General features: G+C 40.2%; 1 protein-coding gene across 4 annotated transcripts in view; it reads left to right on the forward strand.

The window, feature by feature from the left end:
* PDLIM7 (PDZ and LIM domain 7) overlaps positions 1-27,928 on the forward strand; it is a 188,671-nt gene that overhangs the window by 72,337 nt on the left and 88,406 nt on the right. For all 4 annotated transcript variants that reach the window (XM_053717064.1, XM_053717063.1, XM_053717065.1 and 1 more), the window contains exons 3-5: positions 6,050-6,201; positions 7,895-7,925; positions 10,355-10,557. In XM_053717064.1, coding sequence (XP_053573039.1) covers positions 6,050-6,201; positions 7,895-7,925; positions 10,355-10,557 — 386 coding nt within the window. The remainder of the gene's footprint in view (positions 1-6,049; positions 6,202-7,894; positions 7,926-10,354; positions 10,558-27,928) is intronic.

The following is a 27,928-nucleotide window of genomic DNA, read 5'->3' on the forward strand; positions in this document are numbered from 1 at the left end:
AAGTCCTGTTCTGTTAAATGATTTGTTTTGCGCATTTGCAAGTCCAGGCTCACCATGGGTTATGATGGCATGGCACTTGAATATAGGGTTGCCACCTTATGAGTTACACATGCTGCAGGGTGTGCAGGGAGGAACATGAATTGCACCTGGATTGCACACAAATAGTGATCCTGGTGCTCTATTCATGTTCCTCCCTGCACACCCTGCGGCATGTGTAACTCATAAGTGTCCAGGAAAACATGGCCGAGGTGGCAACCCTACTTGAATAGTATCTAGAAGCCTGGATAAAAAATAATAGCAAACATCAAAATTTGCTTCGTATAAGAGAAAACAAAGCAACAGCCTTCTGTTTTATTCTTTTAGATATTGTGACAGCATTGATTTAAAGGGACCTTAAACTCAATAGTACTCAGAAGTACTCTAATATTAAAGGGCAGTAAGAAAAGCTCTGTTATTAATCATTTTTACCTCTTACATTAGCACCATATACATGTTCCAGTCTTAAAGTTTGATCATTACCCTGTGTCCTGGATTGTAATTGATTCCTTGAAGTCCAAAAAGATTAAAGGGACAGTATACACCAATTTTCATTTAACTGCATGTAATAGACACTAAAAAAATAATATGCACAGACACTGATTTAAAAATCCAGTATAAAACTTTTTAAAAACTTACTTAGAAGCTCCCAATTCAGCACTGTTGATGAGGTTAGACTGGGACACCCACTAAAAGAGGCTGAGAGCTGACCCTCCCCAGCATATGAAAAGACCCATTATACAAACAGAAGCAATCTAAAGTCTGTAGACATCAGTATACATCTAAAACTTTGGGGCTTGGTTAGGAGTCTGAAAATCAGCACATTGTTTATTTAAAAATAAGCAAAACTATACATTGTCACAAAAACACCCCCAGATAGGCTATTTAATGAGTCATCTACAAAACATTTATGCAACAAAAAATGTAGTGTACAATGTCCCCTTAAGAGCCAGAAATAGACTACTAGGCTTTGTTAAAGGGATAGAAAGGTCATAATTGAAATGTGCATGAGCACATTTAAATTTTTAATAGAACCATGTTTGCAATATACTTGCTTATACTTTTGCAATAGACTTCCATATACTTTTGTTGCTATGATTTTTTAGCGGCATACACATATATACTGCGAGTACCCTATGCACCAGAATTCAAACACCACACCTTCCCTGAGTCAGCAGTGACTGTATGGCACAAATGAAGTCTTCACTGATGCAATACACCGCCACCGGCTCTCTAAGCACGAATAGTGTTTGAACCCTTGTCCTCTAGTCACACGTAGCATGCTTGCATGTGCCACTCAAACAGTAATAACTTTTACTAGAAGCTTTTTTGCTAATAGAAGTATAGCTTCTAGTTAAAACTGAAATGCATTCATTCACATTTCAATCTTAACTTTTCTATCCCTTTAAGCATTCCTGTAGGTACATAGGCTTGGTTTTCTCCTGGCACTATTCTGAGCTATATTTATCAATCCATGGTGGACAGGGGTGGACATATTTGTCCCTGTCCGCCCAAGCTCTCCTCTGGCGGACAGCAGTTCGCTGCCTTCATTTAACATTGCACACGAGCGCTCCTTTGCGCTCGCATGCAACCCTGCGCACAGCCAATCGCACACGGACAGGAGCTGTCAATCTCTCTGGTCTGAAGAGACCAGGGAGATTGAAATTCTCTACTTAAGAGGTGGAGAACAGAGTACGGAAGCAGCGGTCTGATGAGCGCTGCTTGATAAACCATGATTGTGCAAACTTACAGTCAGGCTTGATAAATCTAGCCTATAATGTATATTCTCACATAATGGTGTGAAGGTCACATGTTCCCTGCAACTCAGATAAACTTATTTACAGTGGAACCTGCATGATCGTTTTTGTGGCACTTCAAAGCAGGATCATTATGTTTGCGTGTAAAGTTAGTTTTTATTTGTTTATCTGTTAGTGGGGACATTACTAAAAAAAAGATGTACAAGTGTACAAAGAAAATGCTGTAATGTACTGTTGCTTGCACATAACTTGTGTTTAGCCCCAACAATAAGCTAGCTAAAGGGATATGATACTCAAATGTTGACTCACTTGAAAGTGGTGCATTTCACCACAAAATTTCTTCAGTAGGCACATCCCATTGTAAAGGGGCATTAAGTATCCAATCAGGATGCTAGTCCTGGGACTTACAAGAGAGCGTGCATCTGACATGTGCAGCACAATCACTTTTTTCCCCTCCACAGTTTAAGGAAACCTTTCAGGATTTCTGTGAAATCCCACAAAATCACATTAAAGCACTGATGAAGCTGGTTGTTTTTTTCACCATGCAGATGACAGTAAACACAGGGGCTTAGAATCACAGAGCACTTAACTGGAAAATATAGATATGTTCAGGTTATATTTTTTAAACCACTTTTTTTACTTTTAAGTTATTCAACATTTGGGTATCATATCCATAAAGGAACATGAAACCCAAAATGTTTCTTTCATGATGCAATTATAAACAGCTTTCAAATTTGCTTCTATTATCAAATGTTCTTAATTCTCTTGGTATCTTTTGTTAAAAAGCAGGGACGTAAGCTCAGGGGCATGCAAGTGTCTGGTGCACTATATAGCAGCAGTTTTGCAACAGTATTATCTATTTTCAAGAACACGAGATGGCTGCACTATTTCCTGCCATGTAGTGTTCCAGATACCTACCTGTGTATCTCTTCTACTAAAAAATGCCATGGGAATGAAGCAAATTTCATAATACAGTTACAAAATCCCCAAATCCGGAATTCCAAAACATAAACTTATTCTGAAATCCAAACATTTTGATTAATATATTTAAAATTTTCAAAAATTACTATTTTCCCTCACCTGTAAGTCACAATCTTCTGTACCTGAGTCTTTCACTTGTTTTTGTGTGTTCTAAAATGGTCTATATTTATTTAAAACAACAAATATTACTTTTGTGATTACAGTACTGTACAATCTTCCTGAGGATACTGGGTATATAAAAGTATTAATGGTATACAACTACCTTTAGGTTACATGTATAGCTGTATTATGACATGTCAATATTACATAAGACATTGTTGTTTACACTTGGTCTCTCTCCAAACTGAATTTTGGAATATTTGCGCCTTTAAAATGTGACAAACTATTCAGAAATCCAAACCTTATCCCATATCCCTTAAACTGCAGAGCATGACATGCTTTCAGATCTCATCATGCCTCCCACCTGCACTGACTTTGCATCCCTGGTGGTCTAGTGGTCTGAAATCGCCAGGGGGATCCAGGGATGCTGGTGACCTCACCACGTATGTGCGTAGTGACATCACCAAGCCCCAGAATTCTGGATTTGTTGGGCAGGACCACAGGGCTAAAAGGAACTAGATTGGGGTTAAGTATTCAAACTTTTTGATCTCAAAAAGCAAATGTCTGCTCTTTCCATGTGTCTTGGGGGTATAAGGTAAAATATCCCCTCACAAAATGTATGAAGGGGTCTACAGGCACTTGTTATAGGTAATCAAAAATGCCTACAGATTCCTAGAGAAGCCCCTCTTTAAAAATAAGCCCATATATATGTTTTAACCCCTTAATGACAACTGACGTACCAGGTACGTCATGCATTAACAAGCAGTTAATGACAATAGACGTACCTAGTACGTCAGTTGTCTAACAGAGTGCTGGAAGCGATTGCGATCGCTTCCAGCAGCTCTGAGGGTATTGCAGTGATGCCTCGATATGGAGGCATCCTGCAATACCCCTTTACTCTGTGACCCTCTCTGCACCGGAGCGTCGTTGGTGGGTGGGAGCAAGGCAGGGAGGTGGGTGGGCGGCCTGCCAAGGGCCTGTGATGTGGAGGGGGGCCGGATCGGAGGCCGGATCGGAGGCAGCAGTGTCCGGGGGCGTGCACGGACACGGCGGGCGTGCACGGGGCGGGAGCGGGTGGGAACTGCTACACTACAGAAAAATGTCATTCAAAATTGGGAGAAAAGGGGGGGATTTTAATGTAATAAACAATCGAAGGGTTCGGGGGGGAAGCTACACTACAGAAAATGGCAAAAAAGGCCAAAAAATAATAAAAGCATATTTTTTTTAATAAACTGGGTACTGGCAGACAGCTGCCAGTACCCAAGATGGCGCCCATTAAGTTAGAGGGGGAGGGTTAGAGAACTGTTTGATGGGGGATCTGTGAGGTTGGGGGCTAAGGGGGGATTCTATACAGCAGCATATGTAAATATGCTATATAAAAAACCCCACAAATATACCTTTTATTTTAGTACTGGCAGACTTTCTGCCAGTACTTAAGATGGCGGGAACAATTGTGGGGTGGGGGAGGGAAGAGAGCTGTTTGGGAGGGATCAGGAGGTCTGATGTTTCAGGTGGGAGGCTGATCTCTACACTAAAGCTAAAATTAACCCTGCAAGCTCCCTACAAGCTACCTAATTAACCCCTTTACTGCTAGCCATAATACACGTGTGATGCGCAGCGGAATTTAGTGGCCTTCTAATTACCAAAAAGCAACGTGAAAGCCATATATATCTGCTATTTCTGAACAAAGGGGATCCCAGAGAAGCATTTACAACCATTTGTGCCATAATTGCACAAGCTGTTTGTAAATAATTTCAGTAAGAAACCAAAAATTGAGAAAAATTTAAAGTTTTTTTTATTTGAACGTATTTGGCGGTGAAATGGTGGCATGAAATATACCAAAATGTGCCTAGATCAATACTTTGGGTTGTTTACTACACTACACTAAAGCTAAAATTACCCCAAAAAGCTCCCTACATGCTCCCTAATTAACCCCTTCACTGCTGGGCATAATACACGTATGTGCGCAGTGGCATTTAGCGGCCTTCTAATTACCAAAAAGCAATGCCAAAGCCATATATGTCTGCAATTTCTGAACAAAGGGGATGCCAGAGAAGCATTTACAACCATTTTGCCATAATTGCACAAGCTGTTTGTAAACAATTTCAGTGAGAAACCGAAAGTTTGTGAAAAAGTGAACGATTTTTTGTATTTGATCGCATTTGGCGGTGAAATGGTGGCATTAAATATACCAAAATGGGCCTAGATCAATACTTTGGGATGTCTACTAAAAAAAATATATACGGTACATGTCAAGGGATATTCAGAGATTCCTGAAAGATATCAGTGCCCCAATGTAACTAGCACTAATTTTGAAAAAAAGTGGTTTGGAAATAGCAAAGTGTTACTTGTATTTATGGCCCTATAACTTGCAAAAAAAAACAAAGAACATGTAAACATTGGGTATTTCTAAACTCAGGACAAAATTTAGAAACTATTTAGCATGGGTGTTTTTTGGTGGTTGCAGATGTGTAACAGATTTTGGGGCTAAAAGTTAAAAAAAGTGTGTTTTTTCCATTTTTTCCTCATATTTTATATTTTTTTTATAGTAAATTAGAATATATGATGAAAATAATGCTATCTTTAGAAAGTCCATTTAATGGCGAGAAAAACGGTATATAATATGTGTGGGTACAGTAAATGAGTAAGAGGAAAATTACAGCTAAACACAAACACCGCAAAAATGTAAAAATAGCCTTTGTCACAAACGGACAGAAAATGGAAAAGTGCTGTTGTCATTAAGGGGTTAAAGGGACAATTTATGCTAAAATGTTCTCCCCTTTAATGGGTTCCCAATGGTCTATTTTACCTGCTGGTGTGTAGTTTTATTTATTTTTTGCAAACAACTCCTTTACCTTTATTTTGTTATCTGAAATATGTTGTTGCCTATGGAAATCGTTGCCTATATTGAAAATATTAATAACAAACATATACTCTGTAGAAAAGCTATGTAAACTGTAGACCTAATTAATGGCTGATATATCATATGCATATATAAAGCAACTGACTTCAAATACCCTTTAGAAAAGACTATAATAACTAGTATTATAGCATATAGGCATAGCAAAGTGATAGCACTGTCTCAACCTATAACCATTTTAATCAATTGAATGTTTGTTTTGTGTGCATCATGTCCCATGGCTCAGTGTTATGTAACTGCTTTTTTATTTCTTTAGCTCACACCAGGGGGGAAGGCAGAAGTCACCGGGGTGAATGTGGGAGACTGGCTGCTGCAGATTGACGGTGACAATACCACAACAATGACACATATCGAGGCACAGAACAAGATCCGAGCCTGCAGCAACAAACTCGGTCTAGTACTCAGCAGGTGAGATTGCTTCACTTGTAAATTTCAGAAATTCCAGAATTGTGACTACAATAACTTAAAGGAACAGTCTACACTAAAATTGTTATTGTTATTACTACCCATTCCCCAGTTTGCACAACAACATTGTTATATTAATATACTTTATAACCTTTAAACCTCTAAATTTCTGCCTGTTTCTTATAGACAGACTCTTATCACATGCTTTTTTATTTGCTTTTCACAACAGGAGACTGCTAGTTCATGTGGGCCATACAGATAACATTGTGTTCACGCCTGAGGAGTTATTTAAGATTTAGCACAACACAGTACTAAATGCAAGTCAATAGATGATAAATAAAAAGTCATGTGATCAGGGGGCTGTCAGAAGATGCTTAGATACAATAGACATCCCAAGTCTCCCTGAAGTTCAGAGAGCCTCCCTCATTGTAATAGCGGCTTCCTGGCGCCTGCAAATTTAAATGCAATCTCCCTGAAACTACAAATACCATGATCCAATGTTGCCCAAATCCTGTGTTCTATCGAGAACTCCAATATGACGTCACTTCCGGCTGCAGATTACACTAATTGCCTCCATTGCGCATGCGACCACGCACCCAAGATTTTTCATCTGAAAAGAGGCGGACCCTTGGGGAGAACTTATCGAATTCTCCAATTAAAGCTAGTGCGCATGCGGATTTTTTTATGACGCTAAAAAAAGCCAGACCCTTGAGAAGAACTTATCGAGTGCTCCAAGAACAGCCTGTGCGCATGTGTGCATTTTCTTAGAAATCTAACACATAACGTGTAAACACCGGGCCCGTCTGTTTCTCACGAGCTTTACCCTCAGGCCGAGCTGACTACGTTTTTGCTTGTTACGATATTCATCTGCCAAACCGCTGAACACACACAATATTTATTGTTATATTATCCTTTTTTATGCAGAATACCATTTTAATAAAACATATTGTAAAACGGTAAAAACACTGCAAGTATCCACTGTATTTGATTTCCTTATTGTAATTGTGTGTAATTTGAGTAAAATGAGCTCAAAACATGGACGTTTGCAAAAACGAATAATAAATATTTTGTGTGCTCAGCGGTTTCACAGCAGAATATTTTAACAAGCTCGGCCTGAGGGTAAAGCTTGTGAGAAACAGACGGGCCCAGTGTTTACACGTTATGTGTCAGATTTCTAAGAAAATGCTCGCATGCGCACAGGCTGTTTTTGGAGCATTCAATAAGTTATTCTCGAGAGTCTGGCTTTTTTTAGCATCATAAAATATTCTGCATGCGCACTGGCTTTTATTGGAGAATTCGATAAGTTCTCCCCAATGGTCCGCCTCTTTTCAGATGAAAAATCTTCGGTGCATTCTCGCATGTGCAGTGGAGGCAATTGGTGTAATCTGCCGCCAGAAGTGACGACATATTGAAGTTCTCGATATGGAATGTGTCTAGTTATGATGATGCCATCAAGCAGGAAGATGTTGTCACAGCATCGCAGTAGCCGATGAAGCCACCTCCCTGAAATGAGTTTTTGCAGGTTGGGATGTCTGGATACAAGATAATCACAGAGGTAAAAAGTATATTAATATAACTGTGTTGGTTAATAAAGGGATTATCTATATTTTAAAACAATAACAATTATATTGTAGACTGTCCCTTTAAGCTGTGGAGAGTCTGAAACACAATATAACAACCTTTTTTCCTCTTGCAGATTCGCACATGGAGCGGGAAATCAGTCTAAGGTACGTTAATGACATTGACGTGAGGTGAGTGCTTGTTACATGTGTAAGGGAGGTAGTGATAGAGGGAGAATTCTGTTCCAAATTGTATCTATTTAGGTATAAGCTTTTCTAGAAAGAGAATTTCAGTCTGTCTGCTTGTTGTTCCACACCTTTCTGCTCTCTGTAATCATTTTCCACACAAACACGCTGTGCCACCCTTGAGGCTCAGCCTTCACTTTTTTTTACTTGTCATTCTTTTGCCTCTGGCTGTGGCTTCCCTGGCACCAAACCCCTGGGCTCCCCGTCCGAGCTGTGCATGATCTGACTCTATACCTCCCCTTCTGCATTCCTGGAGCTGCGTGTGTCCCGCGGTATAAACAGAGCCTGGTTTATTCTAAGATGCTGGAATGTCTCTGTGATCTCATGGGAGCACAACACTTCAGATGGATTATCACTAACAAATTAACAGTTCTGTTACTAGCGGCACCTTGTTCCTGACAGGTAGTACTGCTGGAGCGCTACAGTTAAATAATGAACAGCTAGAATACACTGTTTATACTGTACTACAGCCTGTTATTCTGCCTGTTTCTAGCTATCGTTCTTCACTCTGTCTGTGGAGCACGTTCTTTCTTGTGATCAATTTTCCTTTCTTATTGTTGCACTCATTATTTGAGGACAGTTGTGCGCAGGACCTTTTACCTCACATATTTTATTAACTTGACACTTTGCTTTGTTGTGCATCTGTCATCTAATGAGCTTTGTCATTTTGTGGACATTACAGGAATTGGCCAATGCACCAATATTCAGCATTAATTTGTTTGTTTGTGCCTTTACATATTCATAGTTTCTTTGTCCTCATAATCTGCTATTAGTGAAGAACACTAGAGCATTTTATTATTGCACAGATGTTTGCATCTGTATTAGACCAACACAAAGTGATGCAACACATTGTTCAGGACCAGGTTTGTTATGGATCTTCTGCAAGAAATTAACCAGGCAATCAAAACCCCTTTGGGGTGGCTAAACACATAGAGTTAAAGGGACAGTATACACTCATTTTCATATAACTGCATGTAATAGACACTACTATAAAGAATAAGATGCACAGATACTGATATAAAAATCCAGTATAAAACTGTTTAAAAAAGCTCTCAGTTTAGCTCCCTTGAAAAGGTAGCTGGAAAGCCCACTGCAAGTGGGAAATAAGACACTCCCCCCTCCCCCTTCTTTTGCATATGAAAAGACCCTTTACACAAGCAGGAGCAAGCTGGAGAAGGTAGCTGACAGTATTCACATAAAACTTTGGGGCTTGGTTAGGAGTCTGAAAATCAGAGCAATGTTATTAAAAAAAAAAAAAGCAAAACCTATACATTTTAAAAAAAAAAAAAAACTTTATGGGCTATATAAATAGATCATCTACAAAACATTTATGCAAAGAAAAAATGAGTGTATAATGTCCCTTTAAGCAATTGTGCAATACGAACATGCTGTACTGCTGGGGCACCCAAACATTGTTATATTGAGGGCTGGTCACTAATGGACAACAAATTATACTCTCACTCCTACTTAGACACTTCAAAAATAAAATTAGATTTTTAATCACATTTTTAGTTAAAATTACACAGGAAATGATTTTCTATTAATTAAAGAGAAATAACACTCACAGTTGCATTTCAGCTTTGTTAAGAAACATGTTTCCATTGCACATGTATTAGAAAAATGCTTTTAGTAAAACGTATGACTGTGTTAGTTTTTACTGTACACTAAGTTTATGTACATATGCTATGTGCACCCTCATTCAAGGACTTTTCCTGCCCAGAGAGCTTATATAGTGTGAGAAAACCGTGTCACTGTCTGTCTGAATGGGTGTGGTGTCTGAATGAAACTTTTACTAGAAGCATTTATTAGTACATGCATATAGGAAGAAAGATTCTTTTTAAAATTATTATTCTCATTTATTTGTATAGCGCCACAAAAATCCATAGCTCTAGATGAAAAATGAAAATGTGTTCATGTGCATTTTTGTTTTATGTCCCTTTAATTTAACTGTACATAACATTTACAAAATGTGATACAAATACAGGCACTGTTTATTTTATTGCAGGTACTAACGCAGAATACACAAAAAAACCTTTGCAGACCAGATGAGTGGCTCTGCTCTGTCACATTAGAGTATTTTATTATTGAACTAATATGTCCATTTAAAACCTGTGTCTATTCCTGTCACTTTAGCTTTTACTACCAATGACTCTTTTTTTTTTTTCCTGGCTTTTGCCACTACTTTTGTATGTAACCTCTTTGGCATGCACTGACATCCAGCACTTCTTTTCATTGTCATCCGCTGCTGGGATAAGGGTTGGAGGGTGTATGTGAGGTGGGTAGGTTAGGCACAAGTTGCTTAGTATAGATGCATGATGCCTGGTTTGTCCCCCTGTGCTCTTTTCCCCAAGGGTTTGCTTACTCCTGAATCCCAAGCTGTGAAGTATAACTTTGCACCAAGCACGGCCCTCAACAAAACTGCCCGGCCGTTTGGTGCCGGGACACCACCCCCAGACAACTCTCGGCCAGCTCAGGTTGCCAAGCCCGTGACATACAACCCCCCTCTACCATCCTTTACCAGCAGCCCGACCAACAGAACCCAGCACCAGAACGGGTATGTGAAAGGGACTGGGGCACAGAAAGCTGTAACACAAACATTGTGGGGGGGTTTCCTTTGCAAAATATCCTTGTCTTATTTCATCATTAACTGGAATGAACTAAGATGTCAACCAGAGTGGTGGAAACTGTAAATTATACATAATATATTTTAGATGAGATGACTGATTTTAGAGAACACTTTGAATGTTTGAATTTAATCCATGAGACAATTGTTCCTCGCCAATTGAAAATGTATTTCATTCAAATAAACCTTAGCATTAATAACGTTTGCTGGTAGTTGAGTTCACACACAAATACAACATTTTTTTAAGGATCAGTTTGTAGTTTTATATAAAGCTTCTTTTCTCTACTGAAGTGTAAAGGAAAACCCTTTTTTTATGTTGGTGAAACTGTGACTTTAGTGACAAGATAAAGATGTAGTTATTATGTCTGAAATTGAAATAATATTATATGCCATGGTCAGTATATGTGTACTGGGAGATAGCAATATTCAGAATAATCATCTAACTTATCACACTGACCTTAATAAACAAGATGACATTCCATTGAAAAGAATACAAAACGTTTGTACAACTCTTTCTGTTTTGTCATTATATTACATAGTGAAGGGTCATTAAGTCTTTTAATCAGTTTGTAGGCCACTAACAATAATAAAACAGACAAGAAAAGAGTTGCGCTTAACAAACCCCTAAATGCTCTATTAAAAGACCGGCCTTCACTCACAGATCAAAAAGGTGCTAGAAAAGATAAAGGTAAAAATTGAGCGCTCTAGGCTAGGGAAAACAAACGGATAAAACCCCAAATTGCGGTTAAATAATATATTTGTCTTAAATTTAAAAAACACAGATTAGTCCTGAGTATAAAACCAAATATTTTACTTGCCTAGTAAGGTAAAATATCCTAACACAGAAACGGCTACTTCTGGATATTGACCTGCCTGAAACTAAAGGTAAAACCGAACATAAATCGCACAGCTGAAAACTTTAAAAGGCCAAATTAATATCTTGCTACCAATGCACCTTACTCATTAAAAACTTATTTACGTCTACTCAAAAATACTTTTCTTCTGTTAAGTGTGATCAGTCCACGGGTCATCATTACTTCTGGGATATTACTCCTCCCCAACAGGAAGTGCAAGAGGATTCACCCAGCAGAGCTGCACATAGCTCCTCCCCTCCACGTCACTCCCAGTCATTCTCTTGCACCCAACGACTAGATAGGATGTGTGAGAGGACTATGGTGATTATACTTAGTTTTATATCTTCAATCAAAAGTTTGTTATTTTAAAATAGCACCGGAGTGTGTTATTACCTCTCTGGCAGAGTTTGAAGAAGAATCTACCAGAGTTTTTGCTATGATTTTAGCCGGAGTAGTTAAGATCATATTGCTGTTTCTCGGCCATCTGAGGAGAGGTAAACTTCAGATCAGGGGACAGCGGGCAGATGAATCTGCATAGAGGTATGTAGCAGCTTTTATTTTCTGACAATGGAATTGAGAGAAAATCCTGCCATACCGATATAATGTCATGTATGTATACTTTACACTTCAGTATTCTGGGGAATGGTACTTCACTAGAATTACACTGTAAGAATTACATAAAGCTGTTTAATAACTAGAAATTATGTTTAACGTTTTTGCTGGAATGTAAAATCGTTTTCATTTGCTGAGGTACTGAGTGAATAAATGTTTGGGCACTATTTTTCCACTTGGCAGTTGCTTAAATCTTTTTTCTGACAGTTTCTGTTCTCTCTCACTGCTGTGTGTGAGGGGGAGGGGCCGTTTTTTGGCGCTTTTGCTACGCATCAAATATTTCAGTCAGCAGCTCATTGTATTTCCTGCATGATCCGGTTCATCTCTACAGAGCTCAGGGGTCTTCAAAACTTATTTTGAGGGAGGTAATTTCTCTCAGCAGAGCTGTGAGAATTATAGTTGACTGAGATAAAAAACGTTTATTCTGTAATTTGTTTCCTGCTTTCAGAATTTGTTATCTTTGCTAATGGGATTAAACCTTTGCTAAAGTTGTGTTGTTTACACTATAACTGTTTTCAATTTATTAATTTTCAACTGTCATAGATCTTCTGTGCTTCTTAAAGGCACAGTACGTTTTTAATACTATTCTAATTGAATTGTATTCCAAGTTGCAAGTTTATTTGCTAGTGTGTTAAACATGTCTGATTCAGAGGATGATACCTGTGTCATTTGTTGCAATGCCAAAGTGGAGCCCAATAGAAATTTATGTACTAACTGTATTGATGCTACTTTAAATAAAAGTCAATCTGTACAAATTGAACAAATTTCACCAAACAACGAGGGGAGAGTTATGCCGACTAACTCGCCTCACGTGTCAGTACCTGCATCTCCCGATCGGGAGGTGCGTGATATTGTAGCGCCGAGTACATCTGGGCGGCCATTACAAATCACATTACAGGATATGGCTACTGTTATGACTGAAGTTTTGGCTAAATTACCAGAACTAAGAGGTAAGCGTGATCACTCTGGGGTGAGAACAGAGTGCGCTGATAATATTAGGGCCATGTCAGACACTGCGTCACAGGTGGCAGAACATGAGGACGGAGAACTTCATTCTGTGGGTGACGGTTCTGATCCAAACAGACTGGATTCAGATATTTCAAATTTTAAATTTAAACTGGAAAACCTCCGTGTATTACTAGGGGAGGTGTTAGCGGCTCTGAATGATTGTAACACAGTTGCAATACCAGAGTAAATGTGTAGGTTGGATAAATATTTTGCGGTACCGGCGAGTACTGAGGTTTTTCCTATACCTAAGAGACTTACTGAAATTGTTACTAAGGAGTGGGATAGACCCGGTGTGCCGTTCTCACCCCCTCCGATATTTAGAAAAATGTTTCCAATAGACGCCACCACACGGGACTTATGGCAAACGGTCCCTAAGGTGGAGGGAGCAGTTTCTACTTTAGCTAAGCGTACCACTATCCCGGTGGAGGATAGCTGTGCTTTTTCAGATCCAATGGATAAAAAATTAGAGGGTTACCTTAAGAAAATGTTCGTTCAACAAGGTTTTATATTGCAACCCCTTGCATGCATTGCGCCGATCACGGCTGCAGCAGCATTCTGGATTGAGTCTCTGGAAGAGAACATTAGTTCAGCTACTCTGGACAACATTACGGACAGGCTTAGAGTCCTTAAACTAGCTAATTCATTCATTTCGGAGGCCGTAGTACATCTTACTAAACTTACGGCGAAGAATTCAGGATTCGCCATTCAGGCACGCAGGGCGCTGTGGCTAAAATCCTGGTCAGCTGATGTTACTTCTAAGTCTAAATTGCTTAATATACCTTTCAAAGGGCAGACCTTATTCGGGCCCGGGTTGAAAGAGATTATCGCTGACATTACAGGAGGTAAAGGCCATGCCCTGCCTCAGGACAAAGCCAAAGCTAAGGCTAGACAGTCTAATTTTCGTTCCTTTCGTAATTTCAAAGCTGGAGCAGCATCAACTTCCTCTGCACCAAGACAGGAAGGAGCTGTTGCTCGCTACAGACAAGGCTGGAAACCTAACCAGTCCTGGAACAAGGGCAAGCAGACCAGGAAACCTGCTGCTGCCCCTAAAACAGCATGAATTGAGGGCCCCCGATCCGGGATCGGATCTAGTGGGGGGCAGACTTTCTCTCTTCGCCCAGGCTTGGGCAAGAGATGTCCAGGATCCCTGGGCGCTAGAGATAATATCTCAGGGATACCTTCTGGACTTCAAATACTCTCCTCCAAGAGAGAGATTTCATCTGTCAAGGTTGTCAACAATCCAGACAAAGAAAGAGGCGTTTCTACGCTGCGTACAAGAGCTCTTGTTAATGGGAGTAATCCATCCTGTTCCACGATCGGAACAGGGACAGGGGTTTTACTCAAATCTGTTTGTGGTTCCCAAAAAAGAGGGAACTTTCAGACCAATCCTGGACTTAAAGATCCTAAACAAATTCCTAAGAGTTCCATCGTTCAAGATGGAGACTATTCGGACAATTTTACCTATGATCCAAGAGGGTCAGTACATGACCACTGTAGATTTAAAAGATGCCTACCTTCACATACCGATTCACAAAGATCATTACCGGTACCTAAGGTTTGCCTTCCTAGACAGGCATTACCAGTTTGTGGCTCTTCCATTCGGATTGGCTACAGCTCCAAGAATCTTCACAAAGGTTCTGGGTGCTCTACTAAGACCGCGGGGAATCTCGGTAGCTCCATACCTAGACGACATTCTGATTCAAGCTTCAAGCTTTCAAACTGCCAAGTCTCATACAGAGTTAGTACTGGCATTTCTAAGGTCACATGGATGGAAGGTGAACGAAAAGAAAAGTTCACTCGTTCCACTCACAAGAGTTCCCTTCCTGGGGACTCTTATAGATTCTGTAGAAATGAAGATTTACCTGACAGAGGACAGGCTAACAAGACTTCAAAGTGCTTGCCGCACCCTTCATTCCATTCAACACCCGTCAGTGGCTCAATGCATGGAGGTAATCGGCTTAATGGTAGCGGCAATGGACATAGTACCCTTTGCACGCTTACACCTCAGACCACTGCAACTGTGCATGCTAAGTCAGTGGAATGGGGATTACTCAGACTTATCCCCTTCTCTGAATCTGGATCAAGAGACCAGAAATTCTCTTCTATGGTGGCTTTCTCGGCCACATCTGTCCAGGGGGATGCCATTCAGCAGACCAGACTGGACAATTGTAACAACAGACGCCAGCCTTCTAGGTTGGGGTGCCGTCTGGAATTCTCTGAAGGCTCAGGGACAATGGAGTCAGGAGGAGAGTCTCCTGCCAATAAACATTCTGGAATTGAGAGCAGTTCTCAATGCCCTCCTGGCTTGGCCCCAGTTGACAACTCGGGGGTTCATCAGGTTTCAGTCGGACAACATCACGACTGTAGCTTACATCAACCATCAGGGAGGGACAAGAAGCTCAATAGCTATGATGGAAGTATCAAAGATAATTCGCTGGGCAGAGTCTCACTCTTGCCACCTGTCAGCAATCCACATCCCGGGAGTGGAGAACTGGGAGGCGGATTTCTTAAGTCGTCAGACTTTTCATCCGGGGGAGTGGGAACTCCATCCGGAGGTCTTTGCCCAAATACTTCGACGTTGGGGCAAACCAGAGATAGATCTCATGGCGTCTCGACAGAACGCCAAGCTTCCTCGTTACGGGTCCAGATCCAGGGATCCAGGAGCAGTCCTGATAGATGCCCTGACAGCACCTTGGGACTTCAGGATGGCTTACGTGTTTCCACCCTTCCCGATGCTTCCTCGATTGATTGCCAGAATCAAACAAGAGAGAGCATCAGTGATTCTAATAGCTCCTGCGTGGCCACGCAGGACTTGGTATGCAGACCTGGTGGACATGTCATCCTGTCCACCTTGGTCTCTACCTCTGAAACAGGACCTTCTGATACAGGGTCCCTTCAAACATCAAAATCTAACTTCTCTGAAGCTGACTGCTTGGAAATTGAACGCTTGATTTTATCAAGACGTGGGTTTTCCGAGTCAGTTATTGATACCTTAATACAGGCTAGGAAGCCTGTTACCAGAAAGATTTACCATAAGATATGGCGTAAATACCTATATTGGTGTGAATCCAAAGGTTACTCTTGGAGTAAGGTTAGGATTCCTAGGATATTGTCTTTTCTACAAGAAGGTTTAGAAAAGGGTTTATCTGCTAGTTCATTAAAGGGACAGATCTCAGCTCTGTCCATTCTGTTACACAAACGTCTGTCAGAAGTTCCTGACGTCCAGGCTTTTTGTCAGGCTTTGGCCAGGATTAAGCCTGTGTTTAAAACTGTTGCTCCACCATGGAGTTTAAACCTTGTTCTTAATGTTTTACAGGGCGTTCCGTTTGAACCCCTTCATTCCATTGATATAAAGTTGTTATCTTGGAAAGTTCTATTTTTAATGGCTATTTCCTCGGGTCGAAGAGTCTCTGAATTATCAGCCTTACATTGTGATTCTCCTTATTTGATTTTTCATTCGGATAAGGTAGTTCTGCGTACTAAACCTGGGTTCTTACCTAAGGTAGTTACTAACAGGAATATCAATCAAGAGATTGTTGTTCCTTCCTTGTGCCCAAATCCTTCTTCGAAGAAGGAACGTCTACTGCACAACCTGGATGTAGTCCGTGCTCTAAAATTTTACTTACAGGCAACTAAGGAATTTCGACAAACGTCTTCTCTGTTTGTCGTTTACTCTGGGCAGAGGAGAGGTCAAAAAGCTTCTGCTACCTCTCTTTCTTTTTGGCTTCGTAGCATAATTCGTTTAGCTTATGAGACTGCTGGACAGCAGCCTCCTGAAAGAATTACAGCTCATTCTACTAGAGCTGTGGCTTCCACTTGGGCCTTCAAGAATGAGGCCTCTGTTGAGCAGATTTGCAAGGCTGCAACTTGGTCTTCGCTTCATACTTTTTCCAAATTTTACAAATTTGACACTTTTGCTTCATCGGAGGCTATTTTTGGGAGAAAGGTTCTTCAGGCAGTGGTTCCTTCTGTATAAAGAGCCTGCCTATCCCTCCCGTCATCCGTGTACTTTTGCTTTGGTATTGGTATCCCAGAAGTAATGATGACCCGTGGACTGATCACACTTAACAGAAAAAAACATAATTTATGCTTACCTGATAAATTCCTTTCTTCTGTAGTGTGATCAGTCCACGGCCCGCCCTGTTTTTAAGGCAGGTAAATATTTTTTAATTTATACTCCAGTCACCACTTCACCCTTGGCTTTTCCTTTCTCGTTGGTCCTTGGTCGAATGACTGGGAGTGACGTGGAGGGGAGGAGCTATGTGCAGCTCTGCTGGGTGAATCCTCTTGCACTTCCTGTTGGGGAGGAGTAATATCCCAGAAGTAATGATGACCCGTGGACTGATCACACTACAGAAGAAAGGAATTTATCAGGTAAGCATAAATTATGTTTTTTAATATATACGTCCTTACCTTAGAACGAAAACTCTTGTCTTTTTTTAAACTTTACATACATAAATACATACATTTTTTGACCGGTCAAACACAAGACTTTTTATCAACATTATTTTGAAAGCTATTTTATATGGTGGATTTTATTCTCTTTATAACATTTATTATTATTTTTCATGTTACCACATGATGAATTAACTGTTTATTTATGAACTTATTTGTTGAAAGTAAAATATTTGGTTTTATACTCAGGACTAATTAAGACAAATATATTATTAAACCTCAATTTGGGGTTTTATCTATTTGTTTCCCCTAGCATAGAGCGCTCTATTTTTAGCACTAACAATAATAACTTTGTGTTTATTTGTGGGGTCAGTCAATTTCTTGGGAAATACCAGTGTGGTTAATCACTCCCAGTAGGTGTCTGTGACAGAGAGGTACTAAAATGTTCATTTTTTTATTGTTCTAAGTATAGGCCACTGAGTAAATACAAAAAAATAAGAATAAGGATGACTTGTGTAAATAATTAAAAAGAAAAGATAACGAGGTCTGCTTTCCATGCTAGCTCAACCCATTTCCTTGCATTGTGTTTAAAATTAGCAGTAACAGTTATTTCATATACAAAATTATACCTAAAGGTGCATTTTCCCATACAATCTCTGCAACTGGTATAACAAGTGAAGTCATTGTAAACACGTTAAGGAGAAATTTTACAGTGTACTGTCCCTTTAAGCTTGCTAACTTATCACACTGACTTTAAAGGCACAGTATACACTCATTTTCATATAACTGCATGTAATAGACACTACTATAAAGAATAAGATGCGCAGATACGGATATAAAAATCCAGTATAAAACTGTTTAAAAATTTACTTAGAAGCTCTCAGTTTAGCTCTATTGAAAAGGCAGTTGGAAAGCCCACTGCAAGTGGGAAATAAGACACTCCCCCTTCTTTTGCATATGAAAAGACTTTTTACACAAACAGGAGCAAGCTGGAGAAGGTAGCTGACGGTATTCACATAAAACTTTGGGGCTTGGTTAGGAGTCTGAAAATTAGAACAATGTTATTTAAAAATAAGCAAAACTATACATTTTTTTAAAAAAAAAAACTTTATGGGCTATATGCAAAGAAAAAATGAGTGTATAATGTCCTTTAACAAACAAGATGACATTCCATTTAAAAGAACAAAACTTTTGTACAACTCTTTCTGTTCTGTCATTATATTACATAGTGAAGGGTCATCAGGTATTTTAATCAGTTTGTAGGTCACTAACAATAATAACCTTGTGTTTATATGTGGGATTATTCCATTTTTGGGAAATGTGTTTACAACTCCCCCACACACCTTTTTACCACTGACCTAAAGTCTGTACACATAGTTTTGTCCTGAGTAAATATCTGAGCATTTACAATCCAGCTTCTGATAGACAAAAGAAAACCATTTACAAATAAGTACAGAATGATTAGGTACATTTATTTGTGCTGAATCACACTGCAGTCGTACATCATTTTGTCTACAAGGAATATCATTAGATGGTTTAGGGGAAGGACATCTTTGAAAACTGAATGAAGGGTGACCTCTAGTGCTGTATTCCTCATATTATTCTTTGTATCCTAGTAGTGCAAATACATTGCAGTTATATGTTCTGAAAAGGGTACCAAATTACTAGTTTATAGATAAATGGGGATATACTTGTACAGTGTCCAGAAAAAGCATATTGTGTATAGATATTTGTAACATTATGTCAATTAAATTTTTCTGACCTTGTGCAAAAATAGTCCATACATTTCAGTAAATTCCCCCATCATTCATTTAAGTCTTTAGACAGTGATTCATATCACCATTAACATTTTAAGAATTTGTGCTAATATCTTGACCCTGCTTGACAATGGGAGACTGGAATTGATTGTGTACTGTACTGTTGCGTAACTTACTGACTCACTGTGGTAGAAATCTTTTAATAGGAGCGATGACTAAAATAAAAATGTGTGTGCTACAGACTTGACAAGTTCTGGCCTGCCATTCATGTCTTGCCAAACCATTTTACATCAACCTTTCTAGACATCTAAGCTTGGCAGAGAATTAATTCCTTAGGCTCTAGTAATTTACAGCAGGTGAAATTGCACTTGTTTGCATGTTTTTTCTAACATAATATTACCTCATGGTGTACACAGTTCAGTAGTGCTAGTAATCATAGGTGATTACCTGAATGAGAGATACACAAAGACAGACACAAGAAATATGGTGATGTAGACACTCAGAGCAAGATAATTATCTGGGCAACTGATAGGCAGAGAGAAGCATAGTCTATCTGTGATTGTCTAGAGAAGTAATAAAGAGTCTTCAGATCTCTGTAAATAAAAATATGGCCCTTGAATTAAAATAGTTTTAGAACAACCTGGTCACCATAGTTGTCATTTAACCTAACATACTTTTCCTGACAAGGCAGGGGAATAGTACAAACATGTTTCATAATATTACTTGGTAAATTGACATATATATTCTACAGATGTCTGTCCGGAGAGGGTGGGTCATTTAATTTGTATGTTGGATGCGGTCGCTTCTGAAATCTACCTTGGTTAAGAGTTTGAAGACCACTGTTGTAAGCTACCACTTTTTTGTATTTTAGCACCTTTGATGCTAATAAAAGGCTGTGTAACTCTATTACCACTAGATGGTGCTGTGCACTCATCATATTAAGCAGTAACACAGAGCAGACTTTTAGTTTGCAACTAGCTAGATTTCATTTGTGAAGCAGGAGTAAAGTAGTAACTCGATCACTTTGCTTTGAAGATTACCTTTCAAATGTTCTCATAAAACTGACAAGACTGCATATTTATCTCAGTAAAGGTGATAGCTGTTTATGATGTTTATACAGAACTGAACATGTTTATGTGATACATAGTATATAGAAACCAAGTTAGTCTTTCAATAAAGATCATATGATATCAGTATGTGAAGTTTAAATGTTATAAATATTAGTAAATAGTTATCATTTTAAATAATTTTGCATTTATTCATATTCACATACCTGAACAAGTCAGAAAACCATTTCCCAGCACAAAATGCAGGTCCCCACCCACAATTTCGTTACTGCAGTAGATATGTGTTCATTTGGTATTTTATGACTCATATAAACACATGCAGATACCTGGCACATGACTAACTTTCTGAAAGTAAAAGGTATATTGTATGCTGGGACGGACTGGGCTGGGGGGAGGTTGGCAATTGTTCCCCCACCCTGGCTGCTATCAGTGGAAAAATCAGGGCCACCACAGTTCATGAGTCTGCTTAAGTCCCTGAATTCATCTCTGCTGAATGGGACTCAAGCAGACTCCTGAGCTGTGTCAGCCCTGGTTCCTTCACAGATGGCATTGCACACAGGAATGCAAGGGTGCCCAGCAGTGGCGTCTCCAGTAATGGCAAAGAGGGCCCATTATTTTAATGTAGGCGGGGGAGTGATGGGAGGAATGTCAGGGTGTGGTCAGACACAGCATGGGTGGGGTCAGGTGCATCATGGGTAGGGCTTGTTGAAGCAAGGGGAGGTTCTGGTTTGTACTTCCCCCAAGCCAAAAGTTCCCAGTCCTCCCCTGATGTAAGATCCAGTGCCACGTAAAGTGCTATAGTGAAATACAGCACACAAAGTTTCAAATGAGATGTGCTGAGTAAAGTGTGCCAAAGAAATATGCTATCACAAATAAAACAAATAACATATTGTTGACAAAATGAGCCAGATAAACTGTGTATAAAATCAAGTATGACTGACATTATTATGAATAGTATATCCTTCCTTTTATGTTGATATGTATGATTTTATGTTGATACCTATGATTTTATGTTGATATGTATGATTTTATGTTGATACGTATGATTTTATGTTGATACGTATGATTTTATGTTGATACGTATGATTTTATGTTGATACGTATGATTTTATGTTGATACGTATGATTTTATGTTGATATGTATGATTTTATGTTGATACGTATGATTTTATGTTGATATGTATGATTTTATGTTGATACGTATGATTTTATGTTGATACGTATGATTTTATGTTGATATGTATGATTTTATGTTGATACGTATGATTTTATGTTGATATGTATGATTTTATGCTGATATGTATGATTTTATGTTGATATGTATGATTTTATGCTGATATGTATGATTTTATGTTGATATGTATGATTTTATGTTGATATGTATGATTTTATGTTATGTATGATTTTATGTTGATACGTATGATTTTATGTTGATATGTATGATTTTATGTTGATATGTATGATTTTATGTTGATACGTATGATTTTTATGTTGATACGTATGATTTTATGTTGATATGTATGATTTTATGTTGATATGTATGATTTTATGTTGATATGTATGATTTTATGTTGATATGTATGATTTTATGTTGATACGTATGATTTTATGTTGATATGTATGATTTTATGTTGATATGTATGATTTTATCTTGATATGTATGATTTTATCTTGATACGTATGATTTTATGTTATGTATGATTTTATGTTGATACGTATGATTTTATGTTACTACGTATAATTTTTTTTTTTTATTAATTTATATTTTATTGAGGACATATTTTCAACATACAGCATTTCTCATATAAAGATGTAGACAATATCTATGTTTAGCATAGCATGAAAGATACATACATATGTGTGATTACAAACAGTAAGTAAGAATGCAAATTTTTCTCTGTAAGGGAGTCCTCGTTTTTACAGAGGTTACCTTTTACATCTATAAAGAACTCTTAGGGGTGCACAGTCATAGTTTAATATACAGTAAAGGTGTTATCCTTGGGGTAATAAACTAGTCAATGGAAGCGATCTATTAACTTAGTGTTAAACATTACATTACATCACACCACAAACTCCTTTGGTTATGGGGGGTCTTCCGACCCCTCTCCGCCCGCTATCTACCAGTCAGGGCGTTGAGCAATTGTCTTGAATCCGGGGATGTGTGGGGGCAGGGTGGCAAGGGTAACATATTTGAGCATTCAGGTCGGGGCTGGGCGACGTAGCATGGTTTCCCAGGGTTCCCAAATTAAACTGTAATTGTTCAGTTGTCCTCGTTCCCTGGCAACATAATTTTCCATATTTTTTATATAGTTCACATTATCAATAACACTCTGCAGTCTAGGAGGCTGGCTCTTTTTCCAATTCCTGGCAATCAGTAATTTAGCAGAGATGAGGATGTATATCAGGAGATTTTGTTTGGTTTTGGGGAGTTTGTCTACGTTTAGATGTAAGATGGCTAGGGCCGGGCCTAAAGATGATGCCAGTTCAAGGTCTACACAAACCTTTTCTACTTTCTGCCAGTAGGTCGTTAATTTGGGACAGGTCCACCAAACATGGATGGGGGTCCCCGGCTCTCCACATTCCCTCCAGCACAGCCGTGAATGGTCAGGAAAGAGTCTCTGTAATTTCGTGGGAACTAAGTGCCATCTGGTGATTACTTTGAAATACAACTCATAGAGGGTGATGCAATGGGTTGCCTTTTTTGTTAGACTGATGGCTTTGCTCCAAGCCTCTGGTGTATGCATAGTCTGTAGGTCTCTCTCCCAGGCATCCATATGAATCGTTTTTGGAGTAGTCCCTTCCTCTATCAGACAGTGGTAGTGTATTGTGAGGGGTTTATGTTGTTGGGAATTCGTTATCCAACGTGTCTCCCAAATGGTCAGATCCCTCAGCGTTTCTCCTAAGAAACCCCAGGATCTCATCAGGGTACGAAGTCTCAGTAAGTCGAATTGGTGTTTGGGTGTCAGTGTGGGGAGGTCAAGCATGTCCTTGTGTGTTCGTAGCTGTCCATTATTGTAAAAGTCTCGTACAGTGTTTATGCCCGTTGATGTCCATGTGTCTAGATGTGTGTTAAGCAGTCCCAATAGGAGGCCCCTTATTGGGTGTATTGGTGAGGGATGTGGGGCAACTAATTTATTGTGCCGCAACTTAATCCAAGTATCTCGACACCCCTTTACTATACTGTTAGCGACGTGCACTTTGGTTTGCCAATGCGGGGGCAGCCAAAGCAAATCTTCTAGGTAAATGTAAGCTGGCAGCGACGCCTGCTCTAGTTCTCTCCACCTCGTTGGAGGGAGATCCCTGCCCCAGGCTGTAGCATGGGTCAGCATAGCCGCTTCATAGTATTTTCTAACGCTAGGCAGTCCAAGGCCCCCCCTCTCTATCGGCATTTGCAGGATGTGTGTAGCTAACCGTGGTCTTTTGGTACACCAAGTGTACGAGTTAAAGAGGGTCTGAAACCTCCGTATCAGCGTGACTGGGACTGGTAGCGGGATGCAGCGGAACAGGTAGGTGAGCTTTGGCAAGATCATCATCTTGAGAGCCGCTATTCTACCCATCCAAGATATATCACTATATCTCTTAGTATTAATCTCCGCTGTGACGGTCGTTAGTAATGTTTCAAAGTTTTCCTTGATCACTACCGACTGCTTATGGGAGAGAAAAACTCCCAAGTGGCGGATTCCTTTGCAGGACCATTTGAAGGAGTAAGCAATTTGGACTGCTTCCCTCTCATTCTGTGGGATATTGATGGAGTACACCTCCGTTTTGGTAACATTCAGCTTGTAATGGGAAATATCCCCAAATTGTTTAAGGAGGGCCATCAACGGGGGAAGTGAAGCAACCAGGTCTGATAGGAAGACCGTAAGGTCGTCAGCAAATAGCGCGAGCTTCTGGGGGGTATCGTGCATTTGCACTCCACAGATCTGTGGTGATTCTCTGATTGCAATTGCTAGGGGTTCAATAGCTAGGATAAATAATAGTGGGGAAAGAGGGCAACCTTGTCTGGTTCCATTGCTGATTGTGATTTTAGGGGAGCAGAATCCCACTCCCCTGACAACTGCAGTTGGGGCAGAATATAATGCTTTTGTCGCCGTAATGAAAGGGTCCTGTATGTCGAATGCTGATAGGGTTTGAAACAAGTAATCCCACCCCACCCTGTCAAAGGCCTTCTCTGCGTCTAGCGACAGGGTGAGTAGAGGGAGTCCCATATCTGCGGCCTCCGAGAATATATTTAAGAGACGCCGGGTATTATCGGTGCCCTGTCTCCCCTGGACAAAGCCCACTTGATCTAAGTGCACAATTTTCTGTAGGTGCTTCCCTAGTCTATTCGCTAATATTTTCGCATAGATTTTGGCGTCTACGTTGATAAGCGAGATAGGCCTATAGCTGGAGCATAGCAGCGGGTCTTTTTCTTCCTTATGAATTGTGGTGATATTTGCTTCTAAAAATTCAGCAAGGAAGGCACCCTTAGTAGCTGCCGTTTGAAACAGACGGAGCAATATCGGGGTTAGGATCGGGCTGAGCATTCGATAAAACACTACCGTGAACCCATCGGGCCCAGGGGCCCTGTGGGGTGCTAGGCCGTCTATGGCTACTTTGATCTCCGCTAGCGTAAACTGCCGTCCCAACTCGATCTTAGATTCCTCAGAGAGTGTGGGTATAGGTAGTTTTTCTAGGAACCTGAGGATGTTGTTATGGTCAGGTTTGCCAGCTGCTTCTGATTTCTCAATGTTGTAGAGGGAAGAATAATAATTAGCGAATGCAATGCCTATTTCCTTTGGAGAGTGTACTATACCATTGTGTGTTGCAATGCTGGGTATCCTCTGCTGTAGTGTACGCTTGCGGAGCTTGTTGGCTAGAAGCCTGTCTGCCCTATTTCCTTTGTGGTAATACAATTGTTTGAGTTTATGGATATTCTCCTGAACCCGTGTCAGATCTCTCTTGGAGATCTCGTCTCTGATGAGTCCAATTTGATGGGCCACTTGGGTGTTAGGGCTCATTTTGTTCATTTGCTCCAGGGTGCGGAGCTCTCCATACAGTTTTGCTAAGGGCTGGCTGTTCTGTTTACGTAGTCGGGCCGCTTTTTGTATGAAGTGTCCGCGTAGGTACGCTTTAAGGGCGGCCCATACTATGCTCACATCAGTGATTCCCGTGTCATTGTGTGATAGAAACTCCTTCACAATCTCCTGAAGTGCTGGGAGTTCCATATCAGACAGCCATTGCTCATGGAGTCTCCATGGGGGTCTATTAGCCAGGGTTTGTATCTTGGTAAAGTCTAAATAGACCATATCATGGTCTGACCACGTGCATGGTCTGATGGTAGGGTTGACAAGTTGGTCCAATGACCACGAGTCACAAAATATGTGGTCCAGTCTGGAGTATGAGTTATGTGCCTTCGAGAAGTGTGTATAGTCTTTTACTGAGGGTGCCAGGCACCTCCAGGCATCATAAAGATTGTGTTGGTATATGAGTTTCCTAAAGGCATTAGAGGTGGAGGAAATGTTTCTATCCGAGCGCTTAGAGATAGTGGACTTTTTGTCATTGGCTGGGTCCCAGACCATGTTAAAGTCTCCCCCTATTATTAAGTGTCCTCTTTTAATCTGTTCTATGTGTGCTAGCAGCTTACGGAGGAATGGAATTTGTTTGGAATTAGGTGCATACAGTGAGACTAATGTGAACAATGTGTCATTGAGTAGGCAGATGAGTATCAGAAATCTACCTTCATTATCTCTCTCGATATATTCCATTTTAAAGGATAAATCTCTACTGATCAAAATGGCGACCCCTTTATTTTTGCCTTCTGTGCTGGAGGCAGTCTCACATATTGGATAGAGCCGAGAAATCCCAGAGGTCCGGGGTTCCCCCATCCAATGGGTCTCTTGTAAGAGCATAATGTGTATTTTGTGCGTAGAGGTATATTGCTGTAGTAATCTCCTCTTTGTGGGGGAATTTAGGCCTTGTGCATTCAATGTGGCTATGCGTATAGGGGCCATTCTGGGAGCGAAGAGAGGGTTGTCTGGGTCACCTGGAATATGAGGTCAGCCTAGTAGGCGGATGTAGGGGGCTGATCTTGTACGGAAGGAGTTAGGAGTATGTAGTGTGGTTTAGGATGAGAAGTATTATATAAACTTCAAAGAGTTAAAACTTCTTTGACTGGTTAAAAGTGATAAGTATACACTTTCGCAATGAGTGCAATGACTAGTCTATGCTAGTGGGGCACAACTTATATGTTTTTGGGGGGGAGCTAGCGGAGAGGGGTCCATGGCCCCGCCAGGCCAATGTAGGAGAAGCAAAAGAAAGAAAAAAGGAAAAAAAAGCATATGTATTTAGTACTTATGTCGTCATCCATAGCATAACATTCAGTGCTGTAAACCTCTTATTATATAAATTAACCTCAACAGGAGGAACGATGCTAATCAGTCGAACAAAAGCAATAGATAATGTCATAGCTACCTTTCCCACACTGGTTATTGTTGAAGCTACTGAGCCTAGTATAGAATACTATATGTTGTGAGTGCAGGTTCTCACTAGGGGTCCAATACGTGTTTCGTCTCTTATGGATAGGTCAGTAGAGGGAAGAAGGTTGCAGTCATGGGCTTCCTGTACTATGGTCATTGGGGTCGTTGGTCCGTGAGGGTGTTTCTCAGGTAGCTAATGTGCGTCTGGGGGGGGATTGGACTATTAAAGAGCATAGGGTTTTCGTTATCTTGTGGGCCGCTGACTGAGGATCTGTTGGTTGTCGTGGCCAGGGATCGCTGTCTAAGGATTTCGGGAAGGGCAAAGTAGTCCTATAGCAATTTACCTGTACCTGGCTAAGCCGAGCACTTCAGTAATCTCTGTATAGGTCAAGGTTTGGCAGGGGGTATTAAAGTGGGGTGCGGTTATGGTAGATGTCCAACTCACACTAAAGTCTCTAATGTTATGATGGTTCCATGCTCAAAGGTAGCTCTTGGATGCAGGTTCAGCCTACTCTCAGTGCCCCCATGTTCAGATACTGAAAGAAGTAGGATAGCAGGGTATTGGAGCATACAATTATCTAGATATGCAATTCAACATAGTAAAATGAAATATGAGTTCACGAGTAATAGCGGGAAACAAACATATGCATAGGTCATGGCTAGCGTCTATCACTCAAAGAAATGATCCAGGTACTAGTCTATTATTCAACTATATAACTCAATACAATAAAATAACAATATAAATGCAAGCAACAGTAGGAAACAAACATATTTAAGTTCTATGGTGAGTGTCCATTACTTGAGTAAATGAGCAAACTATAGTATATAATTGTTCTGATCTCACCCGTCTTCATTCTGCTCAGTCAGCGAGATAGTCCTTGGGTACAAGAGAGCACTCCCTCCTGTGATGTTTCTTCTTCTCCTGTCAGAGGGTACAGCAAAGAAAATTAATAAACAAACGAGCAAGCAGGCTCTCTAAGTGTCTGTGTCTTGATGTGGGCCAATAGGGTCTCTGTGTTTCTTGAGGGTCTCATTGAGTTTTCCAACAGTGCCAGAGGATCTCTGTGGCAGTGGTTTCCACGGTGGGGCTGATGCCCTTAGGCCAGTGTTTATTTCTGTGTCAGTAGGACGATCTTCTCCATCTGAGGGGA

Source organism: Bombina bombina, chromosome 6, assembly GCF_027579735.1.
Source record: "Bombina bombina isolate aBomBom1 chromosome 6, aBomBom1.pri, whole genome shotgun sequence".
Taxonomy (NCBI): Eukaryota; Metazoa; Chordata; class Amphibia; order Anura; family Bombinatoridae; genus Bombina; species Bombina bombina.